Below are 23,649 nucleotides of genomic sequence, written 5' to 3'. Positions count from 1 at the left end.
TAAGGAACGGCACCTGACGTTCCAACAGGACCCCCCACCCACCCCGGGTGGAGGCCTCCCTGGAGGGCCTAGTGGATCGGAACAGACTGGCTGGAGGCGGGAAACATGAAACACGGGGTGAATCCTCATGGACCGAGGAAGCAAGAGGCGAACATTGACGGGGTTTATCCTTCGAATGATCCTGAAGGGACCAACGAAACGTGGCGGCAATTGGCGAGACTCTACCCGCAGTGGGAGATCCCTTGTGGAGAGCCACACCCTCTGACCCACCCGATAGTTTGGGGCTGGGCGGCAATGTTGTTGTGACGTCTTGTTTCGGGCGCAAATTTTGCAATCTGCCACAAACTCGCTCACATCTCTACCCATCCGGGGCCACCAGAATCTCCGTTTGAGAAAACCAATAGTGCGACGAACACCAGGGTGATTTGTGAGGTGTGTGGAGTGGCCCCACTCAAGCACTTGTGATCGCACTCGTGCCGGAACATACCGACAGCCTTGGGGCCCCCCTCCTGGGTCCGGCTCCTGCTGTTGAGCCCCCTGAACCACTGTGTCAATCTCCCCAGTCAGTGGGGCACAGATGTGGGTAAGGGGCACAATGGGCTCTGGAGAACTGTCACTATCTGAACACTGGAATCGTAGAGATAAGGCATTAAGCCTCTGATTTTTTGAACGTGGACGGCCCTTATGTTTACTAATGACTTCACTAAGTTCAGCGCACTCTGCAGGAACCCCATTTGCAAGAAGAGACACAGAGGGCGAAGAATCAGAGGGAGTCAAGGTCTCAATAACCCCGAGAGTCAGGTGGTCACTGGGGGTAGCACAGGGAAGGCCTACTGAACTGTGAGATTTTGAGACAGAGGCACTTGTGGCAGGAGGGGGCTCACATCCAACAGGTTGGCGTTGAACAGAGTCTGATTCCATCATGTGAGATGCACAGTTTGGACCCCAGCTCATCACCCTCCCAGTCCTCCAATTGATGTGAGGGTTGTGTTCCTTGAGCCATGGGTGTCCCAGAATGAGGGGTAACTGAGGTGTATCAATAAGAAAAAACTTAATCTCTTCCGTGTGATTGCCGATGCGAATGAAAATCGGGCAGGTGACCCTCTCAACCCTACCCCTACCCAATGGTTGCCCATCCACTGCATTAATTGCGAGTGGACAAGGAAGATCATAAATGGGTAAATTGAGCTTTCGGGCCAGGGTTGAGTCCATAAAACTACCTGCTGCTCCTGAATCAACAAATGCAGAGAAGGCGCGCCAGTGTCCATCCCATAATAACTCAAAGGGCAAAGGGGTGCAACTACTGACCACGGGAGGGGAATTATTACGACTCTGCAAGACCTCCCCAAGGTCTGACACGCCTACCCTGATTCCCTGCTTATTGTGTTTCTGCGTTGAGGGGCACTGGCGAATGAAGTGACCCACACTCCCACAGTATAGACACACGCCACTGCTCATACGCCTCCGTCTTTCCACGGGAGTAAGCCGTGCGTGTCCTATTTGCATGGGTTCCTGATCATCATTGTTAAGGGACCCTTCAGGCAGGGTAGGTCTTTCACAAGGGATGCTAAACTCCTCAGACATCTGGTGGGTGTACGCTTGTTTTCTCTCTCTATTGCGCTCACGAATTCTGTTGTCAATTCTAATAGCCAATGAGATTAAATCCTCAAGTGAATCTGGAACCTCACGGGAAGCGAGCTCATCCTGAACTCTCTCAGACAAGGCATGACTAAAAGTGGTCACTAGAGCCTCCCTGTTCCAACCTGACTGCGTAGCTAAAGTCCGGAATTTAATTGAAAATTCTGCAACGCTTGCAGAGCCCTGACGTAACCTAAGGAGGCGTTTGGCTGCTTCGTGGCCACTAACATCGTGGTCGAACACGCGCCTCATCTCCGCCATGAAGAGGGGCGCGTCAGCGCAGACTGGAGTCTGCCTATCCCACAAGGCTGTAGCCCATGAAAGGGCCTTTTCCGAAAGAAGGGATATTATATATGCGACCCGGGCTCGGTCGGTGCTAAACATAGAGGGTCGTAACTCAAAAACTAAACAGCATTGGGTTATAAATCCCTTACACCTCCCTGGATGCCCGTCATAGCGGGCTGGGGTTGCCAGCTTGGTCTCCTGGCCTACAAAAGGGTCATGGGGTGGAACTGGAGGTGCTTGTGCTTGGGTAGGGGTTGGCCCAGGTGGCTGTAAACGGGCCAGTATCTCCCGAAGCATGCAGTCCTGCGAGGCCTGTTGCTCTACAATGGCACGTAGGGTTTGGTCGTGTGAGCCCAACATGGCTCCTTGAGCAGAAATTGCCTGCCTATGGACCTCTAAACTGTCAGCACTAGTGGGGTCCGCTGTGCCCTGCATTGGGCTGCTCATTCTGTGAGGACTGGGGGGGGGGTTTGGGGCACAGGTGCGGACCAAAGGGTGTCTTAAAGTTATCCCCGGAGGGATAACCACTAAATCGCTAACGCGAAGAAGGGGAGGGGGAGAAAACAAAAAGCACAAGGCTAGAAAGGGCCACACAGGCTACCTTTTAATATAGAAAAACTAAAGCACAAACTAAACCACCGCTGCCAAGCAGCTGAACGGAAACACACAAGTAAAGCAGAAGACTAGAAAAACTTAACACAGAGAGCACTTTGAAACAACCTCTCACTACCTCTTAAGGTGAGATAATGAGCAGCACAGAGCACTGGGATCTCAGGGCATATATCATCTCCTCACACCTGGGTCCAATCAGCCAATCAGTGCCACACACCAGATTGCAGTGAGGGAATCAGTCACCATTCTCACGGAGAACCTTCCGTTTCCTCACAATTTAGTTGTGGTTCGTATACAAATATTAACATTAGACATGGAGAGAATAATCTGTCTCTTGTGTTTTTACCTAAATGTGAACATGAACTCATAGCATATGTGTAGCCCTTTAATTGCTATGTGAACAGTTTGGTAGAGTACAGTTTAATTAGTGATATCTTAGTTGCACTTAACTCAGTCTGATTGAGCCATCTCAGGCATTCTGTTGAAGGATTTTAGACCGCAAAGAAATTCCCTGGATGCACTGTGGTTTTCAGAAACATACTGTACCTTTTTCAGGTGGCTGCCTTTCAGAAAGTAAATGTAAATTAAATCAATCAAAATGTCTGACATTGTTACACATTTTCATGAACATGTACAAAAGACAATAGAGATATCCATTCATGGTAAAAGGATTTTTTCCCCTGATGTAAACGTAATATTGCCATGTAATATTCACTTTCCTGGTCATATACCATATCCACTATACAGTAATAGATGTCATTCTGTTGTATAATCATTATATCAGTAATGATCATTTTGAAAATTTCAATTAAAATACAGTACTGAGTAAGTATTGAAGTAAATCCAAAGGGATTTTTCTTGTACTGGTAGTAATAATTTGCCAGATTTAAAGTAAATATATAAGGTTCACTTTGGCCACAAATTACATTAACAGAATTTTGATAAATGTTAAAATGTTGTGTTACAGTAGCATGAGTGAAGAAGTACCCACATTTTATCTATATTAAAGTGTATAGAAAACGCTTCCCCAATGTGACACGTGTTTTGTCTGTGTACCCTTCCCTTAGTTTGCCACTGATTGAGTGAGCTCAGGTGTGTTGAGTCAGTCAATCACACATAGGTTTGTTCAATTAGCTCTGCTCCTAGAGGCAGTATATAAGCAGAAGAACTTGTGACTTCATGGCTCCCTTTGTGCCATTTTGCAGCAGACCATGCTGTGCGTAGGCGTAGTTTGTGCGGTGCGGCCTTTTCATTCTGTTAAGGGGGCGGTGGTTGGGTTTATGTTTTAAGTTCATTTAGATGTAGATTTCAATTCGTCATTTAATCCTTTATTTGTTAATAAATTGGGTTAAGTATTCAAACAACTGTCTCCCATTCTTCTTTCAATCCACTTAACATTAATTGTTACTCCCAGGTCCACATCGGGACGTATCAGTGTCCGTGTGCCCTAAAAGGAGTTTGTATCATTCAATTGCTTTTATTCATTATTTTTATTTCCCTTAAATGGAGAAATGAAGGAAATATAAATAAACACACAGACAACTCTACCCTTAAAGGCTCATGAATAAAAAAAATTATGTGATGAAAAGAAAAAAAAAAATGTTTTTAGATGTTTATGCCCAAAGCAACAAAGTAATACGAAAAATAAATTTAAATAAAATGAATAATGTTTCCTTGACCTTTTTTTTCTGGGTGGGACCATTAAGGGACTACGATATTCTCCAAAGTGGAAGCGCAATATCCAGCTCAGCTTTTTAGAGCACTAATAAAGATCCCCTTTATGATCTGTTGGTGGAGGTGTGAATGTATCTTATATATTTCCTTGAACACAACACCAGTCTGGAGTAAAGCCTTGTGGTCCTCTAAAGCCATAAAATCCCACATTCGATCCCCATAACCCCTGGCAACCAACCCTGCAGAAGCATCCCTTTAATCACAACTCTAAATTTGTGCCGGGTCCACCAGTGGCTGACCCTGCTATCTGACCTACCAACCCACTGGGATCAATACAGAATTAGAAAGCTCACCAGCAGCCATATTGCTGCCGTTGGTTCATCACACTCGTTGACATAATAATCCCATTTAATGGTGATCAATGCAGCAAAACAATCTTCTGCCCAAACAGTCATCCTTGTTCCCTAATAGGGACTCATTGGGGGGCAGCGTTAGCAAACATTTCAACTTTATTTGTGGAGCATACCGCCCACTATACCGACCAGCTGCTCTATAAGAAAATGATCAGCATGTACAGTATGTATCTTTGTCCAGTAGGCTACGTTGTAAAAGTAATACTGTATAATTATTAGTGTGTGTTGTCTGTGTCCTCACATGAAAGTATGCTGGTGAGTTCCTTGGTATTATTTTTTCCCCCCTCTTCCAGCAACAGGACTTAAGAGTCTACAACCACAGGCCGTGTTTTGAGCTAGTGTTAACATCAAAATGCTAACATGGTCACAATGACCAGTCTGGACCAAGACTTTGAGGGGACACCAAGTCAAAGCCTGCCCAAGACCAATGTGAGAACTACACTGCAAGACACACTTGCGATAACATTTATCTCAAAGATACACATTCTCATAAAAACAACTGGCAAAAAACGAATTAAGATTTCTTCATGTAGGCCTAACTATTTTATTGCAATGTAATGTTAATAGGACAAGTATAATATATGTTGTTATCTTGAAATATAATCCAAGTCCTTTTCTTCAGAGACCGAGACAAGGCCAAGTAAAAAATGCGTTTCATTCCGAGACGAAACAGAGACCTTCAAAAAAAGATTCCCAGGGCCGATCTCGAATACTATTACACTGATGTGGCCACACAGCTGCAGTAGCGTTGCTCAACTATCACCTAATGGTGTAAAATGTTATACACAATTCAAGGCGGTTTAAACCATGTTTGCCCGGGCATAATGCAGTAGAACCGGGCTGAGCACCCACTCACATTAAAATTCAGACTGATCAACCGTATCCCATAATGCACTGCTGCTCTGGTGGGAACATTGTCACAAAGCACAAGTGGCCATCCAGTTGTTTGATGAGCGAGATAATTATTTCAGCCATATGCCAAGGCTTTCTAAACGCACCTGCTCTGAACCTAACATCAGGTAGAGATGGACCTGAGCCCGAATAGCACTGTTTACCACCAACAAACCATCTCTATTGACGCTCTCTTTGTTCATGGTTTGCACATTTTTATATCTCGCACTGTTTGCTCCTTTTATAATCATTTTCATCTCTGCCATTCCTTTAATACCCCCCTCACACACACACACACACACACACACACACACACACACACACACACACACACACACACACACACACACACACACACACACACACACACACGCACAACCCCCAACCCCTATCCCGTTCACTTGATTACGTGTAGCCAGAGTCGGGGAAAGTGTCACTATGGAAACAGGGGCAGAGCTCTGTATGGGAGAGAGGGGGTAAAGAGACATGGAGAGGAAATAAAACGCTGAGAAAAGCTGGCCAGTGCCTAGGAATTCACGAGTGGTTATACTGTATGACGCAGGTTCAACCTGGGGGAAAAAAAGCAAGGTAACAAATACCTTTTGTTTTCCAGTGCATTAACGCACAGATGGGTGGTATAGTTTCATTAAGCACCTTACTAAACCTTAAGTGCCTCTGTCTTTTCTTACTAGGTACGTCAGTCCACCTTTTCACTGAGACTGTGGGAAAGCTATGAGTAACCAACCCGAGATACGATCACTGGATGTACCAAAAAAAACAGCCTATTGATATTGTGTTTCAGCCTTCTTTTGCCCTGTCCCCATACTGTATGCATTATCAGAAGAACCATTTTGAAATGCCTTTTATCTACATTTCTTCCTGCGCGATTGTTATCATTAAAAACAATCTAAAACTGCACCTTACACAGTCAGTCCACAGTAGAGCCGAAACCATAAATCGATAAGTTCCCCAATGGATAATACGTTTGTAAATATTTTGATAAATTATTAATCTTTTCAGACTTTACTTTTCAATGTTTACTGAAATGTCAAACATTTGCTGGTTCCAATGCTATTTTTATTTTAAATTTGCTGCTTCTTCGTATCATTCAGGCCAACAAACTGACATTCTTTGGGTTTTGGACTGCTGGTTGGCAGTTTCCCCTTTTTCTAGACCTTTTCAAGACAAAGGAATTACTTGAAAAATAATTCAAATGATGAAGCCAAACGACAGTTTAATCCCACAGTGCTGCATTGCATTATGTGGTGTAATAAGACATACAGTATATATACATTTTCTGAACCATGGGCCACGGAAAACTCACCTCTTCAAGTGTTTAAACAATAGGTTATTGATTTGGCAAAGTAGCCAACATACTATGAAGAGAAAAACTACAGTAAAAAAAAGCCCTGATTTCCTTTGTCGCCCTTAAGTTTGAGGAGTGATGGGGTGGTGTGGGAGGAAAGAGAGTTCAGGAGGGAGCAGGTGACAGGGAGGAAAAAAGGGGGAGGAGTGAAAAAGAGGAGGGGAAAAGAAAGAGGGGGAGCAGCATGGGAGGGGAGGTATGATAGTGAGAGGAGCTGAGACAGTGGCAATGTGAGCCAGAGGCGGAGAGAGGAGAGGAGGCAGCCAAAGGAGCAGCTCTCTCTCTCCTCCTGATTCTCTCCATCATCTCGGAGAAGACCTCGGAAGAAAGAAGATGGGTGGGGGGTGGAAGGAGAAGTCGACACTCACTGCCTCACCGGTGCAATCCCCAGCAGCTCCTGAAGTTAAAAACACCAAGACTCTGCTGTGAAGGTACGTTACGTCTCACTGTCTCCTTTGTGCCTCTTCCTCCTTTCATCCCCGTCTTTATCAGGACTGTCTGGACCAGTCAGGAGTGTAAAGGTGTGTGTGTGTGTGTGTGTGTGTGTGTGTGTGTGTGTGTGTGTGTGTGTGTGTGCGTGTGTGTGTGTGTGTGCGCAAAGATCCTGCCAAGTACAAGGCTTTTTTTCAGCAGCAGGTGTGTGTGTGTGTGTGTGTGTGTGAGTGTGTGTGTGTGTGTGTGCGCGCGTGTGTGTGTGTGTGTGTGTGTGTGTGTGTATGAGCGTGTGTGTGCGTGTGTGTGTGGAGTGCATGGAGCAAAACAGGGCTCTGATTTATCGAAATGTCAGCAGCGATTCTGCTGAGATGTGGTTTTCTTTGACATTTGAAAGACTGATAACATTTCCTGCAATCAGGAATCGTTCTCAGCACACAGTGTGACCCCACGTTACAAAAGGACACTGAAAAGAGCTGATCACCTCGAAAACTTGGCGCTGATGTTTCTATTCATTCCATCCTTTTACCTCCAAGTTGTTCAGGTTTACAATCACTGAGACCTTAAACAATGTAATGAACTATACTTGCAGGTACTGGCACCAAAGCTTGCCGTAACTGGTTGTTAGATTCTACAGATGTAAGTTTTTTTTAAACTGGTCACTAGTCATTTGTGCACACATTTAGACTAATTATTGATCATTTCCTCTTCCATTTCTCTACTATTTTCACTATTCTCTCCACACCCACTTTATGAACCTGCTCCTGTGATCTCAATCTATTGTAGTCAACGGACTGTATATCTTAAAGTGTCTCGTACCCTTCCTACAGCTTCGAGAAAATCGTGAATGAATACAGTTTTTCCAATACAACCACAGCCATCAAAATGCATTTTCAAAAGGTCAAAACAACCCCTAACCACCATTCCATGCAGTAAACTTGCTCTGCGGTTCACAAACTGTCTCTGTGACCCAAGTCCCTCTAAGTATGTGTCAACCACTCTCTTCATTAGTGCAGTTAAGGGCGGTTTAACGTTATCAGACACATCGCCGGTATATCGATCCGCTTAAACCTGTTCCCAGGGGGGCCATATAGCCTCGACAAAGCTCCTAACTCTTAACTGTGTTCCTCCACATTACAGCAAATAGGGTTTCAGGGCAGAGTGGAGAATTATTGAGTGCACTAGCGCAGAAAGACCGTCTGTGCAGATGTGTCATGATGTCATTCTAACTGGACCCTCTGGTTACTGGCCGTACAAGAGAAAAAAATGTGCTAAAAAGGAAGTGAGCTGTCCTCAAATAACAAAGAACACAGTAAGAGGCTAAAGTGTGTGGTGGCAATTTGGTGATTCAGTGTGGTCCACGAGCCCTTTTAATAAAAAGAGAAGAATTATCAGACTGTGACATGTTATTTGAACTGTGGGCTAAATGCGGTTCACTCGATGTAAAGAAAAATCAACCCCAGAGCAGAGCCTGCTTGTGTTTTTCAGTGGTAAAGAAATATTTGTGCTATGGCTGTATAACATATGATGTCATGTCATCTTGGTTGCTTGTATAGATTTTTCAGTACAATATATACTGTAATATAAAACAGGATTCATTTGTATCTGTTGAGTAGCGTATTTGTGGGATTGACCAAAGAAAATTCCTGTCTTCAACAAGTAATTTACATCATTGCCACTGCCTGGTGGATTGCAATACAATTTAGAGGCATAGCATTTCTATCTTGTTAAAAAAATATGATCCTCGCGTGAAATGAATTATAAAGGCACCTTCTCTGTGAGTTCTTGGCTCAAACTGTGTCTATCCACTTATTTCCTCTATGGAAATTTCCAGGGATGGTGTAATACCTGCGCAAGACATTTCCTACTACATGTCTTGATTGAGACAACTTACGATTCATCCTGTCATTGCACAGATTTGACTCATGTTATTGCCAGTTATTTATCAGGGTGAATACATAGAGCCAAGTGGGCTTTTTACAATGCATTTCTAGGGCTGCAATTAACGATTATGTTTATCATCGATTAATCGGACAGATTATATATTTTTCTTAATCGATGCATTTCTTGGTCTATAACATGTCAGAAAATTGTGCAAAAATGTCTATTACAAGTTTCCCGAGTACAAAACTCATTGACATTCAGTTCCGAATCACAAGAGATAAAAGTAGAAACAGCACATTTTGCGATTTGAGAAGGTGGAACGCCTACATTTTAGGCAGGTTTTAGTTTTGAAAATCTATAGCGTTTTTTTTTGACAATCAAAGTTTTGTTTCAGCTCTATTTAACACTACATAGCCCACTAAGCCGTTGATGCTCTTGTGGTTGTTGCTGGCTGGTTTGAGGTCAGAATGTATTAAGCACAGTCGTCCTACAGTAGATGCATGTATTCATGTGCCCGTGGGCAGCATCTGTGTATGTGAGGAGGACGAGCACGCGGATGGCAAAGAAAGTGTATGGAGATCAATGCGAGCAGCTGTTCTCTTCTGCACTTCAAACGGCGCTCTGTTGTTGGCGCATCAACGCTCCGACAGGCCTTCGCGCGAGGGGATCAAAGGCTAATGAGACAGCCATCGCACAAACGCACCCGGCAGAGCCATGAATATTGATACGGCTCAGGAGAGAGATGGAGGCAGGGTGTCTTCTTCACTCGCTCAACAGCAGCCCTGATAAATTAAATAAGGAGGAGGGGGGGAAAGTGGGGGGTGCCACTGTACTGGAAGGTCTTTGGGTTTTCACAATCATTGCTAGAATGAGTGGACATGGTCTCATGGCAATTTCGCAAATATTTCTTCAGAAAGTTTAACACACAAATTTGCTCCTATCTTTATTTCACAGTTTGAGATGATGTTAAGTGTTGTGACACTATTGGTATTATATCTACTCGCAGTAAAGTGAGTGCAGTGCAACATTACAATATGTCAAAACTCCTACAACAACTCCCACGCTGGAAATAACCAAATCCAGAAAAAAATACGATAAATGCATGAATGCTTTTTTTGTAAGGGCTTGGTGGAAGGTTTTAGAAAAAAAGAGCTGAAACGATTTGTCGATTGACAGAAAATTAATCCAAACCCTAACCCTAAAGCATTAGTCTATAACCCTAATTAAAGACTAAACATGGAACAATCAAAGAGACAACTTTGGAGAAAAAGATAAGTATATAAGTTTAAAAGTGGAAAAAAAAATCGTATCTGCTTCATCCAGCCTGTGTTGATGTGGTTTGATCAGTTTTGATTGACAGACCAAATAACTCAGTCGTGTTTGGTGTGTGTGTGTGTGTGTGTGTGTGGGAAATATGTGACATCACCCTTTTCCCAGCTGAGCCCCGTCTACCAGTTAGAAGAGCACAGAGGGAAAATGAGAAAATACAGAAATCTCTCATCCGAAACAACCATTACTGTTCTGATTGGCTGATTTGGGGCCTTTGAATTGTGAGAATCTATTTTCTTTCTGTCTGATATCATTGTCAATTGAATTTCTGATTAAAGAAAGACTGATATCCAGAAGCACTCTTTTTAATCTGGGCTATGCAATTAACCTCTTTTTATCTTAAAACAGTCGGAGGAAGAGGAGAGAAAAATCCACGTCTAAAATGGACCATTGGCACAACATGTTTTCGGTAATCACTGCTGCAGTGCATAATCAAAGTGATCCAATTATGTTCCATCAGAATGAAAGGTGATTCAATATGTGTCCGTGCCTCTGCCTAATGTCTGCTACGGCAGATGCCACCAATGTGCGATGATCGCTTGAGGGCAAAATGTCCCCCACAAAATAATGTGTTGTGTTTCTTACCTCGGGGGCTGTATTGTGCAGTATGGAGCACACTTAACCTCTTGAATGTCACCAGTTCCTTTTCTCCCGGTGTCGACTGCGTGACATGTTCAAATTAGCCCTTTCTCTTGTGTTACCTATCGGAACATTGTCAAGCGTCATCCTCACCTCCAGCTAAGTTTGTGAAAAATGACAACAAAAACAAGTTGAAGGTGACATTACCATCCAATTGATTCCAGCTGAAGGTAAAGAACACGATGAAATTTTTTTTTTTTTTTTTCGGGCAGTGTATGTCATTTCAGCCCATTGCTGCTGTCAACAGACAGGCAAATAGACGCTGGGAAAGGGAGGACAAGTACAGTGGCAGGCAGGCACGCAGGCGAGGGAGAGAGGAAGACTGATGCAGCAGGAAGGCCTTCTACAGTGCGTGGGCAACTGTGCCTCTATCTTGACTGGGCCTCGTAAATCAAGCTTCTTCCCTCCGGGGGGACTATCTTCCATTCTCAGACCTTCACAACAGCTTGTTCTCCAGCCTGTGACGGGAGGGCCTGTTGTCATAGGAGCTATCGATCGTGTGGGATGAGTTTGTCAGACCGGGGGATTTCACCCAATCTGAGCGTGGTCACTCAAGTGTCCCATCTCGTCTCGGTGTCTTGTCTGCAGGGCTACATGTCCTGTCGAATGTCAAGTCACTTCCGAGCTCCTGCCAGCACCATCTCATAGAGTAGTTTCTTATTAAAAAATGAGATGGCTGCCTGGGATTCCAGATAAGTGATTCATAAAACTTAAAATAAGTCCTCTAGGCTGTTTGGATGATAGAATTATAAAATTAGTATTGACGGAATCCTTTTAAGTGAATTATTTGTGTCTGTTATCCAGTAGACTGGCTCTGACACCCAGGGTGTTTCCCCTGCCTTTCATCCAGTGCATGCTGGGATTTGTTCCAGACACAAAAAGCACAATACATGAATACGGTTGTATAGAGAAGTTGAAAATCTAAAGGAATACATCTCTCATGAAGCTACTACCAGTAGCTGGTTAGCTTAGCTCAGCGTAAAGACTGGAAACCACTTTATTCGCGAGTCGCAACTAACAGATTCTACAGGAACCAGATAAATATGTTATTTAGATAATCTTCAATGTGTTTCTTAGGCAGTTGTTTATGCTAAACTAAATATGAAGCCTGCTACCACTTCATATTTACCAAACAGACCAGAGTGAGTAGTAACCTATCAATCTTCTTGTATCGTAAACAAATAAACATATTTTAAAAAGGCCCAACTATTCCTTAAAACTTCCTATCAAGATCAACTCAATATTTTGGGGATTTTAGTAACTCCACTGAGAACAGAGTCATCATTCGTAAAGATTCACACCTACCGTACCAATGAAAACATTTCAATCAATTCAGGCACATTGCAGTTCAGTAAAACAGAGTTCTGTGATTGTTAATAAGGGAAACAAAATCAACTCATTAGTAAAAAAAATTAAATGAAAAAATGACAGAGGCCCACAGTTTGTTTTTGGTAACAGGCTTTTTAATCGATTAGAATTATTCCCTCAGAAGACTACTCATAGTTTGAGCTCTGTAGGTATGTTGTTTACTTTGCTACACCACAGTGCATATGCAAATGCCTTCCAGATGATCAGGTTCAGATACCAGGGAATATGTGTTCACGGTGTGCTTAAACACTGAATGAACGTACACCCAATGCGCAGAGGTGAAACTATGAATAATTCTAATGGATTGAAGATTTCTGATCCGTTTGACCTCAAGAAACCCTAAAACAATGACATGGTGATGGAATCCACATTGTTCCTTGGTTTAAATCTTTTTTTCTGGAGTTGTGAAAGCTTCTTTTGGCGTGACAGCTAGTATGTCAGAGTATTTTCTTGGTGTTGCTCCTGTTGCTGGTGAATTCATACATGACTAGAATGATAATGTGTGTTAATGAGTTCCTGGAGGACAAGTTAAAATGAAATCAAATGCAAATGTGTTTTTCTTAGTGGCGATAGTGGCGGTAAAATAATAAAAATACATTTATTTTAACCCTTCATAGTAATGGCGACGACCTTAAACCCAAAGGTGTTCAATTATTTGCCAGTGCTCGCTCCACCCATTAAAAAGCCATTTAGGCGAACGTTTCATGGAAATCAGGGACTATTTGATCTCCTAATGTCATTCTGAATTCAACAGGGGAATAAATTACACAAATTTGACGCTTCCAAAATTAAAGACCCCATCCGTCTGCCACTCTTGACAGGTGAACACTTAACAAGCTAAAATCTTTTACACATTAGTATTTTTCATGTAGTTACAGTGGTAAAGCAAACACATATTTTAAATGCTGATATCCTATTAAGGGCGTGAAAAGATGACGTTCTTATTAGAAAACACTTTACAGTAAGGTTTAAATGTCCAACAAAAAAAGATCTTTTATAAAGCAACCTAGACTCCTTTCATCACTAGTAGAAGCTAGTAAGAAAGAATCCCATCTGAGACAGGAATGAATTTCATCTCACCCCTCTCAGAAGTGGCGTGTAAATCAAAATGTATTGAAAATGATAATAGTGGTAATATTGCACCACCGTGTCACCAGTGCCTCCACATTCTTTGTCCTCGGGCAGTTTCAAAGCATTTCTTCATCTTGTTTCCTCACCCTGAAAGCCTTGTTCGTGAAAACTCCAACCCCGCGCTGCACACGAGAGCACTCCCACTCAACATCCCAGACTGCTGAGAGCACTTGAAAGCAATTTTCTTTTAATCAAGTTCACTATAAAGGCCCCTCTGATGCCAACTTCAGCAACACTACCATTTTGTTTTTCCAGCGCCATCTCTCTCTGCATTATATTGATTTCTTCATGAGCCGTATGAAATACTGTTTACTGACATGATGAGAATTCTCTCCTGAGTTTATTGCTCTTTCAGGATGGATACGAATACAAGTACGCTCTCAAGTGGAGGTCTCACTTTTCAAACATCTGCATCTATTTCAGGGCAACAAACAGTTTTGAAACGTTTCCACTAGCCAGTGTTACCAAGCGGCAGGTCCATGACCCTCATATGGACATGGCTCTTTACATTCCTGAAACCCAACGGCAAGGAAGTATTTCAATATTTACTTAATATGTAAAAGTAACAGTAGATGTTATTTATAAGTACAGTAAAAGCCCTGCATGTATAATCCCTTCATTAACAATCAAATGGCAAAGAAAATTATTAAATCATTGGGTTTGAGAAGCTTTAACCAGATAATGTTTGGCATTTATACCTAAAAAATGATTGAACTAATTCAGACTAGTGTTAACTATTATCGATCTTCTGGCGACTCAAGCCGACTCCCAAATCATAGCACAAGTCCAGGCGCCGTTCCCCTCCCAAATTTCCTAGAGTTCTATAGATCTATTCATATACACTCCATCACTGCTTTAGTCTTGTCCTGTTCCAGACAGGTGGTGTTTTTGTTTTTTGGAAGCAAGGTATGAGCTCACCGCATGCACTGCAATCTATTCCTGACGTCCCCAGGCAAAGAAGTTTCTGCTGTATCACTAATGAAGGACAGATTTTACAACCACTTAATAGTCACTGACCTTGAAAGTGATGCTGTGAGTGGATATGCATGTTCCCCTTGCTGTATTTTTTATTCGGGGACTGTTTTAAACAAGAGCACCTTGTTTGATACATCGTGACTGCAGACATGAGACACAGCCATGCTATAGAAAATGTGGGACAAATGCTGCTAAAGGTTTAAATAATTTCTTAGTAGCATCAACTGAATACATTATAGGACAAAAATGTTTTAACTTGAAGACATGTTGTCTGTTGTTATTGATGCCAATACAATTCAGGCCAAACGTTAACAAGATGCTAGTGTTGTTTAGTTGACTTTACTTTAATAAATGTAGGCAGAATTATTGCTTTAAACTCTGGTCTCTTTCTCATTTGTTGCGGTCTACGAGCCAGTCGTAACAAATTGGGGGCTCGTCCGGGATTTGAATCAAGAGGCGTCAAAGCAGATTTAATTCCCTTATAATCTGGGGTAGCAGCTCACAGTCTAAACAAACATTTAATTGTATTTTGTGTCCAAAACGATGATTGAACTGAACCTCCAGCCTTGCAATGATTTTGTTTCTACCTCCAGACTGAAAACATGCAATTGTTTTCATTCAGCTGGAATTAGCTCTGAATTTCTTGCTGTTTTCCTTTGAACGTCTTGTCCACAGGTCGAGAGGACAAGATGTGCCAGGAAGACCGTTGGCCGTGACTGAAGCCAAGACATTTCGAATCAGATGATTGAACACGGAGGTGAGCCTCACTATTCTTACTGTCTCCTGTCAAAGGTTTTAAAAGATAAATAAAAAGATCCTTGAAATGATGGATGGTATAGCTCGAAGTGTAGTTCATCCATTATGAAGTGTGACTAACAGGAGTGTTCTGGTCATGGTTTCAAGGTTTGAAGTACTCACTTATACATGATCTACTGCAGAGAAAATCAGAATGAGGCGCTTGTGATCCTATAAGGTTTCAGTACGAAGTTGATTTAGCGACAGACAGCACAACACAGCAGACACCACTTGTTGAGCTACTCTGTCAGAAACTCGACAGAAGAGCAGCTGGTAGATCTGTTCACAGTGCATATAAACTGACTGGTGTTGTCTTGAAAAAGAGCTCAGTCAATAAAAGCTGCAGCCACAATCTGAGATCATGCTATGCACTGTGGCAGCTCTTGTTCATTTTTCCCTGACATACACAAAACTGACCCGCTGAATACTGTCCGAGAAACATAGGCTTTTCCGGTCTGCATGCCGTAAATTGTTTAGTCTAAGTAGTCAAGGATTCAGACCCGAGCAAAGCATTAATAGTATGTTTTACGTAAAACTCGATTATACGTATAAACCGTGTGTAGATGGACAATTTGAATGAAATAGCGGACTCCGTCCCTGGCAACAAATAAATAATTACAGAATGTAAATGTCTATTGCAAAATAAAATCCACAACACAAATTATGTCAAAAAGTTAATATGATTTCATGAATTGTGTAACTTATATTAATAATGAACGGTCCACTTTTAAATGACTTCAACTGTTTGTCAGAAAATACTGCAGCGTAGAGGCAAAAGTACATCGACCAATTGAAAAAGGTCAGAAACTCAGGGACTGAATCAACACTGCAAACCTGTAATCCTCAAACAGGATTTAGCTGGACTCTGGTTTCTATGAATTTTAAAGTGGTACCCATGTATCCATCAAAGAAGCTGCACATTTCACTTCCTTTCTTTCACTCCCCTGCTGCTGCATTGATCCCCAAGAGGGAAAACCGGAGTCAAACCATGTAGAGCTTTAGCAAAGTGACTTCTGCCTGCAAGGATTCTCGTATACTGCGGCAATAGTGACTAGTTTCTACGACGAATAGCCTTAACAAACCAAGTAACATATGTACAATTTAATTAAAAGCATAAAACAAGACACAGAATCAACCTAATGTGGCTGCAGGCTTGATTAAATGAGTAAAAAACAAATGAGAGTAAATTAAAACCCTCCCTAATGACTTCACATGAATCGCACAGTTATAGTGAAGCCATAGTACTGCTGACGTCATCACCAAACAATATATAATCTACTAATCAGAAAGTAATAGTCATATGCAGAACTCTTGCCACATATATAAGATATGGAAATTACGCCCTACCCAGCTGCCAAATGGGTTTTAATGAAATTCCCCCCAAAAAGACCCACTTTAAAGCAGTGGCACGAAAGGTACTTTAACCAATAAAACTGAGAAATGAATAAAGCCCTGAAACGTCTTCATATTAGAATTTAAAGTTCAGGAGAACTTTGTGAAAATGTGAATCTAAAGTGAGAAGAGAATAAAAGCTCAAACATTAAAAGGCACATTTCCTTGATGGTTCCTATTTTCTGTGGCCCCACTTTACTTTCAGGGGAAGAAGAAGACGAAAAAAAAACCTGTGGTGATTACATTCACATTCCTGTTTGTGTCTACCTGTTGGTGTAATGATGATGATGATATTCTGAGCTCAGGTTGTGCAACAACAACATTGCAGAGTTGTGCAGAGTTAACGAGAAGACTCCTCGGGTCCACATGTCGCCCTTTAATTTACAGAAACCTGCAAAGCGGCTGTGCTACAAAAACTATGAATGTGATCGCAGTGTGCATTCAGGCAGCATCTTTATCTATCTAGCAGCCTAGCAGTGCATGATGGGCCATCCGCTCTGAGGTAGTTATACAGTAAAGGAAGATGTGACTAGAATATGGTAGCATTTGCATCGCGAGTGCATGAGTTTAAATCCTGTGTTTTGTCACAGTTTTTAATGATGGTAGTAGACCCCTCACTAAAAAGCTCAGTTTGCATTGGTATCGACGCTGACCTTCTCTCGTGGCTGCGGTTTCTGGTGACACCTTCCAGTCTGTGTTAATGAGATGACTCCACTCTGTCTACAGGTCACGCTGATATTTACAGCGAGCGTTGTATAGCGGCAGAGCTCTGTGCCTCCCCGTGGCGCCCCCTCGCCTCATTTGCATAGCTTTCAGACTTCCCTTCCCTCACGCGCTCTCCCTCTCTCTCTCGCTGTGCTCCTGCGTGATCGACAGGCTCCTTCGCACTTCTCTTTCGGCGTGTGTCGCACATGTTAATTAAAAGGCTCTAATTAGCTTTCCCCTACTAAAAGGCCGCATTAAATCAGAGTCGGAATGGCACATGATTCCTGGCATTAGCATAATTGTGTTTTTGAAGTGGTAAAGATTTCGGGCATTAGGGATGCTAGCGCGCAGTTTTTGTTTCAGTGATTTGTTGTGTTTGGGGCTAAGGGGCCCGAGGGGGGACACAGGGAGGTTGGCTGTGTGGGTTAAGATGCCCCGGGACCCTACAGGGGCCACACACTAATGAGACCTGCTCCTCTCTGATGGAGCAGATACAGGGAAAACAAACCTGTGATGTGCTGGAACCCTCAGGAGATCTGGAGAGTCTGGTGGAGCGGAACAGGACACTGGTGGAATGTGTATGTGTGTGTATGACTAGGTGTATTGATCATTGGGAATATTTCATTTTTTGTTTTTACATAAAATGATGTAATACAAACCAATAATAATTTGGCTTTAAAATTAGATGAAATATACAGGTTGTATAAAGAAAATAACAGTGCATGAAAAAATACTTTGAAGTTTACTATAGCGTTTTGGAGTAGAGGATGATAATTGTAATACCAAAAGTGAAATTAGGCAAGGGAACTTTTTTAAAGCATGATGGGGGATCAATTTTTTTTTCTTTTTTTTTAACATTATACCTTTCAGGTGAATTTGGCATGCTGCCCATCATGTCTTTTTGAGGTCTACAACTAGGGGCTCCAACGCCACCTTTCAAAGCCCACCGACAGGGGCTGTAATATACAATTAAAAAAACATTTGTACAATGTCATAATACGATGAACACCAAATAGCATCACTTCCTTAACAACCGTCTCTGCTTAGACCCACACGGATTTTCACGTGTATCGAACAATTCCAGCCCAAAATAAACACATATGTGTCCGTCAACTGTATTGAGACGTTTCCACCCAGGTCGGACGGTGATTATTTCAGAATCTACTTCTTTGTGAGTATTGGGCGAAAACACAGACAGTCTCGTGCCGCGGGTCATGTCCTCCATTACAGGCAGACATACCTGGATTTACTAGTGATTAGTGCTGTGTGCACATCCTCAACTATCAAACTTGACTGAAGCTGTCATCATCCCACGAATCGTGCCCTTGGGGGTTGGACATGATGTACTTTTCATGAGCTTCCTCTGGGCAAACTTGCTCTCTCTCTCCTGCTGACTACTGTGGCTAAATTATTCAGGTTGGACTTGTCTACCCAGAGGCACAGTGGTGGAACAGTGACAGTTTGGGGGTTGTGTGATAGCCCAGAGTGTTGTCATATGAGTTATTATTGAACCAGCCAGATATACCACAATGCAGCCCAATCCCCACTCCGGCCTTGAATGTGCTCCAGGCATGAAAACCCATTAAGATGCATTGGAGGAAGCGGGCGAGAGAGAGAGCTGAAGAAATGATGTGAGGAGAGGACGAAGGCTGCAGACAGACAGAAAGACAGAACTATCCCCCACCACTTCTACTTTTTAATTCATTCATTTCAAATTAAATGTTTTTTTGTGTCTCGAGCCAAATCATTTTGATGTTACTTTAGAAGGACTAGAGTTGATCACATGAGGACATACTGTTCCTGAGGTGATGCGTGAAATCATGTAGAAGGATATCTTAATGGCACAAGAGCGTCCTGTTCACAGTAAAATGTGTTTCTTTATGTAAAAGAAGAGACAGACAGTAAAAAAACAGCAGAACCAGAGAAAACAAACCAAATATAGAAAGAATAGGAGAGGAGGAGGAGGAGGTGAGAAACTGACAATACAGAAAGTGGGAGAGATACAGAGACTGCAAGCAGCGCCAGACTGTGTTTGGAGAGTAACATTCATTATGTCTGTTTCACTGGTGCTGGTCGTCAGAGCGCAGTAGGAGACCTCAGCTAGTCAGCCAGAAAAAACCAAGGGCACTGCCAACATAAAGACGTTTCACCATATGCAACCTGGACAGGACTTTTTTGCTTTTGTTTGTCAAAGTTTTGCCAAGTTTATGCAGCTTAGGTGGCTAGAGAGAAAGGTCTCTGTAGTCCTAGCTTGTTGTGCTGTTGTACTCCCTTACATCCGTCCATACTCACAGCATTTGTGCACAGACTCTGTAGGGGGCAGGGGAGAAAAATGGAAAAAAGGGCACCTCCTCTATGTAAACAAATGGGAGGCCTGTGCATGATTACAACCCTCGGATATTTGGGTGAACATTAGTTTGGGATAAATAAGTTGACACACACACATATGGCATATACATGGACGCTCGAATGCTCCTCTGATGTGACCTTAGGGGCAACAGAGAAACGTGATCAGGCTGCCCCTTCGGGTTAAAAAAAAAGTGAATGGCTCATGTATCACTATGGTGCCCCTATTATACAAAAAAAGTTTCATTTTTGCACTAAGGTCAAACCATATCGCTCAAAAGCCCCTTGTATGACCTTAGGGCAAGTGTTGAAGTCCCATTAGCTGAGGTTAGGTCAAATACACTGGTGAAGATTTAAACAAAGGCCCCAAAACAAAAAGGGCAGGGGTTGCCCTCTTGCACTAACTGAAGTTGCAACAAAAAGCAGAGGCCTGACGTAACTTGAGAAAAAGAAGAAATGTAGCTTGGAGCAGATCATCCCTGCAAGTTCCACTGAATAATTGCCTTTTCAAAAAACAACAGCAATGTAACTCTCTGTTATAAAAAGACAAAGGCAGTAGCATGCAGTTGGCAAAGCACATGCCAACTCATTACAAAACTCCTGGTGTGAATGTGCTTTTGCTTTCTAATTCTGTGTCTCTGCAATTCAAATTAATATTTTTTTTTGTTCTTTTGGCCGCAACCATTATGTTAATACAGTATTGCCAAAGCAGGCCAATTTTAGTAAATTATTCAATTGTAAAATACCACATATAATACTGACACACTATTATTTCACATCTTAATTTTGATTAATTTAATGAAACAACTAGAAATAAACAAACCAGCTTTGATTTTTACAGCCAGGAAAAAATATGTAATAGCTTATTTCTACCTGAATTGATTAAACTTAAAAGTGTCTTAAACCCTGCTAGAGGCTTTGTTAGGCTGTACTTTGAGCCAAATACTAAACACCAGTTACACATAACATGCTCACCATAAAAAAGGGCAAATGTTTAGCAGGCATGATATGCATGCACATGTACAGTATATGTTTAATGTGTTGCTAAAATTAGCATTAACAGTTTTTTTAAAAAAGGACGGAAATTAAAAATTTGCCTGGCATTTGGTCGTACATGTGAAAATTCTATACTTGAACTGATGATGGCGCTAGATATAAGAGTTAATGTTGGTACCAGATTTGATAATTTATTGATCCAATAGTTGTCACGGAATTTCAGTCAAATAAAACAACAAAAATATCAAGTTGTTGGTAGCACTATGGAAAAGCAATGTAATCACCATGGTTTCATCTTCTGGGGGACCATGAAAGGTAAAGGAACAAAATGTCCTGGCCACCCATCTGACAGCTATTGAGATACTCAGCCTGGACCAAAGTGGTGGAATGACCGACTGACTGACAGATTGACATTGCCATCCGTGAAGCCGGGCCTCTGTCTAGGTCACCCTCACATTCTGCTGAGTGTGACCTGCCTCTTGACAGGTGGCGGTTAGAGCACGAGTGTTACGCACTCACAAGTCTGTGTTTCAACATTCCATCATTAGACTTTAAATGAGCCATGGTGTGCTTACAGGTGTGCGTTTATTAGCCGTTTCACAGCAGCTTGGAAAAGTCAATCGGCCAACCAGAACCCAAGGCAGGAAGCAATCTGTTCTGGGACTATGGTTTCACTTCACATTTCACAAGTCTGGGCCATGTAGTTCTACTTATGTGCTTTTTTGGAGTGATTTTCATCTATAAACTCATTACCTGAAGTTCAGTGTATGGTGTTTCTGTTTCTAAATGATAATGTTATCAATCAGGGACTTTTGGCCTTTAGAGGTGTTCTCATTTATTTTGTGCTACTAAAAGTGATTGAAGCATTATGCAGACCTAAAAGATGAAAAAATAACATGCAAATGTGTGTGTGTGTGTGTGTGTGTGTGTGTGTGTGTGTGTGTGTGTGTGTGTGTGTGTGTGTGTGTGTGTTTACCTGTCATATAGCCACTGACAGACAAGCTCAATTGAAACAAGGTGACAGGGGCAAGAATAAAGTGATATTTTCATTAAAAAATGCCTGCGCTTCATGCAAGATACGGAGTAGAAGGGAGGGAGGGAGGGGTCTCCAAATATCTAAATATCACAGCACAAATATGACAGATGAACACACACACACAGACACACACACACACACACACACACACACACACACACACACACACACACACATGCACACCCTCCAGAGACCTGATTGAGTGTAAGTGTCTGTGTTGGCGGTCAAGGTCAGCTGATAATGGGAGAGATTGAGGACAGGGTGAGGCAGCGGCGGGGGGGGGGGGGGTCAGCAGCAGACTCAGGTAATGAGATTTACGACCCTGAGCTCTCCAAGCCCCCCCACCCCCACCCCCACCCCTCGCCCTAACATGATTTATAGATCTAATAGACGTCAGCGCTCCCGCCTAAGATAGAGGCTTCACATTATCACGCAGGGGAAAGTCATCCGCTCAACGGGGCAAGACTACAGAGACAACTCTACCATGATTTTTCACGTGTGTGTGTGTGTGTGTCTGTGTGTGTGTGGTTGTGAGTGTGTTGATGCTTTTAGTACATGTCACAAACACATCAGTGTGTGCATGTGCTAGCAGTACAGATGCTAATCATTCAGATTATTTTGTCCCATTGTTGTGGGAAGTCGTTATTTAATACAAATGAAAGCTTTAAAAAGGTAGCGGTCTTGTTACTGATCTTTAAAGTGGCTACAATTAATAATATTATAGATTATATTCATCCAATGGATAAAATGACTGTGGGTTCCTCACTATGAGCAATCTCTCTCCCGTTATACAAAGAGATTTATCAAACTCTGCAGTTCCTCTCAGATCTGGGGAGCTTTTTGGCGCGTTGCATTGGATCTTATCAGTGTTGCTGTCCCAGATGCAACTGGCAACGGCAACGGTTTCAAGCAGACAAATCTCTAACACACAGACTGTACACTATACTTGCCTCAGCCCCCAGAAAACAATAGACAGTGTTCGGCCCGACTTTATAATTCCAATATGTCAAAAGTTGTGTTTAAAGTTGTTCTGCTGCCCCCAAATGGCCAAAAGAATATATGTTTTGTATTAAATATCTTCTATATTTTTATATTTTTAACGCATATCTTTGCCTGACAAAAAACCCTTTCATAAAATACTTATGTAACAATATACAAAAGTAGTTGTTGTCTTGAGCTGCCCGCTGTGAAGGAACATAGCCAAGATTTTAGAAATATCGTGGTCATGAGTCCAATTTCGCCCCAAAGAACCAATGTAAGAAATTTTGAACAAAAAAAATTGCCCAATTTAACATTTGATTCGTTTATATGACTTTTCAATGATCTTTTCTTTGAAGTGTATTCCATCACATTACTGGAGACTGATTCCTAAACAATTTGCATCTAAAAAATGCAAATCTCAAATTTTGTTCAAAAACATATTACAATAAGCTATAAAAATCCAGAATTATATACAATTTGTATCACAATAAAACCCAAACCCCTATTCATGTCATTTTTGAACCCAAATATCCATATGATATAACAGAAGACATAACTGTGGTGTCCTTAATGGTGGTAAATTACATCCAAAAACCACTGGGTTTTCTTTGTTCCAAGTCTACCAACAATCATCTTCACATGTTCTGTTGTTTTGATCTAAACTAAATATTGAACAAAGTCTCTCTTACTAATGATATTTGTTCATTAGATGGAACACATGTGAGGAAGCAATTTAGAAAATGTAAGCAATAACAGATTGC

The 23,649-nt window shown here is 42.0% G+C and overlaps 1 protein-coding gene across 1 annotated transcript in view; it reads left to right on the top strand.

Annotated features, from left to right (window-relative positions):
- Positions 1 to 4,991: 4,991 nt before the first annotated feature.
- Positions 4,992 to 23,649, top strand: part of LOC307268767 (uncharacterized protein) — a gene marked incomplete at its 5' end in the record, with an annotated part of 73,975 nt that continues 55,317 nt past the window's right edge. The window contains one exon of the mRNA XM_080051513.1: positions 4,992 to 5,051. Coding sequence (XP_079907639.1) covers positions 4,992 to 5,051 — 60 coding nt within the window. The remainder of the gene's footprint in view (positions 5,052 to 23,649) is intronic.

The sequence above is a fragment of the Ammodytes marinus genome (genome assembly GCF_949987685.1).
Source record: "Ammodytes marinus genome assembly, chromosome: 22".
NCBI classification, from domain to species: domain Eukaryota; kingdom Metazoa; phylum Chordata; class Actinopteri; order Uranoscopiformes; family Ammodytidae; genus Ammodytes; species Ammodytes marinus.
The sequence above is the reverse complement of the archived record's forward strand: the minus strand, read 5'-3'. Positions and strand labels throughout refer to the sequence as shown.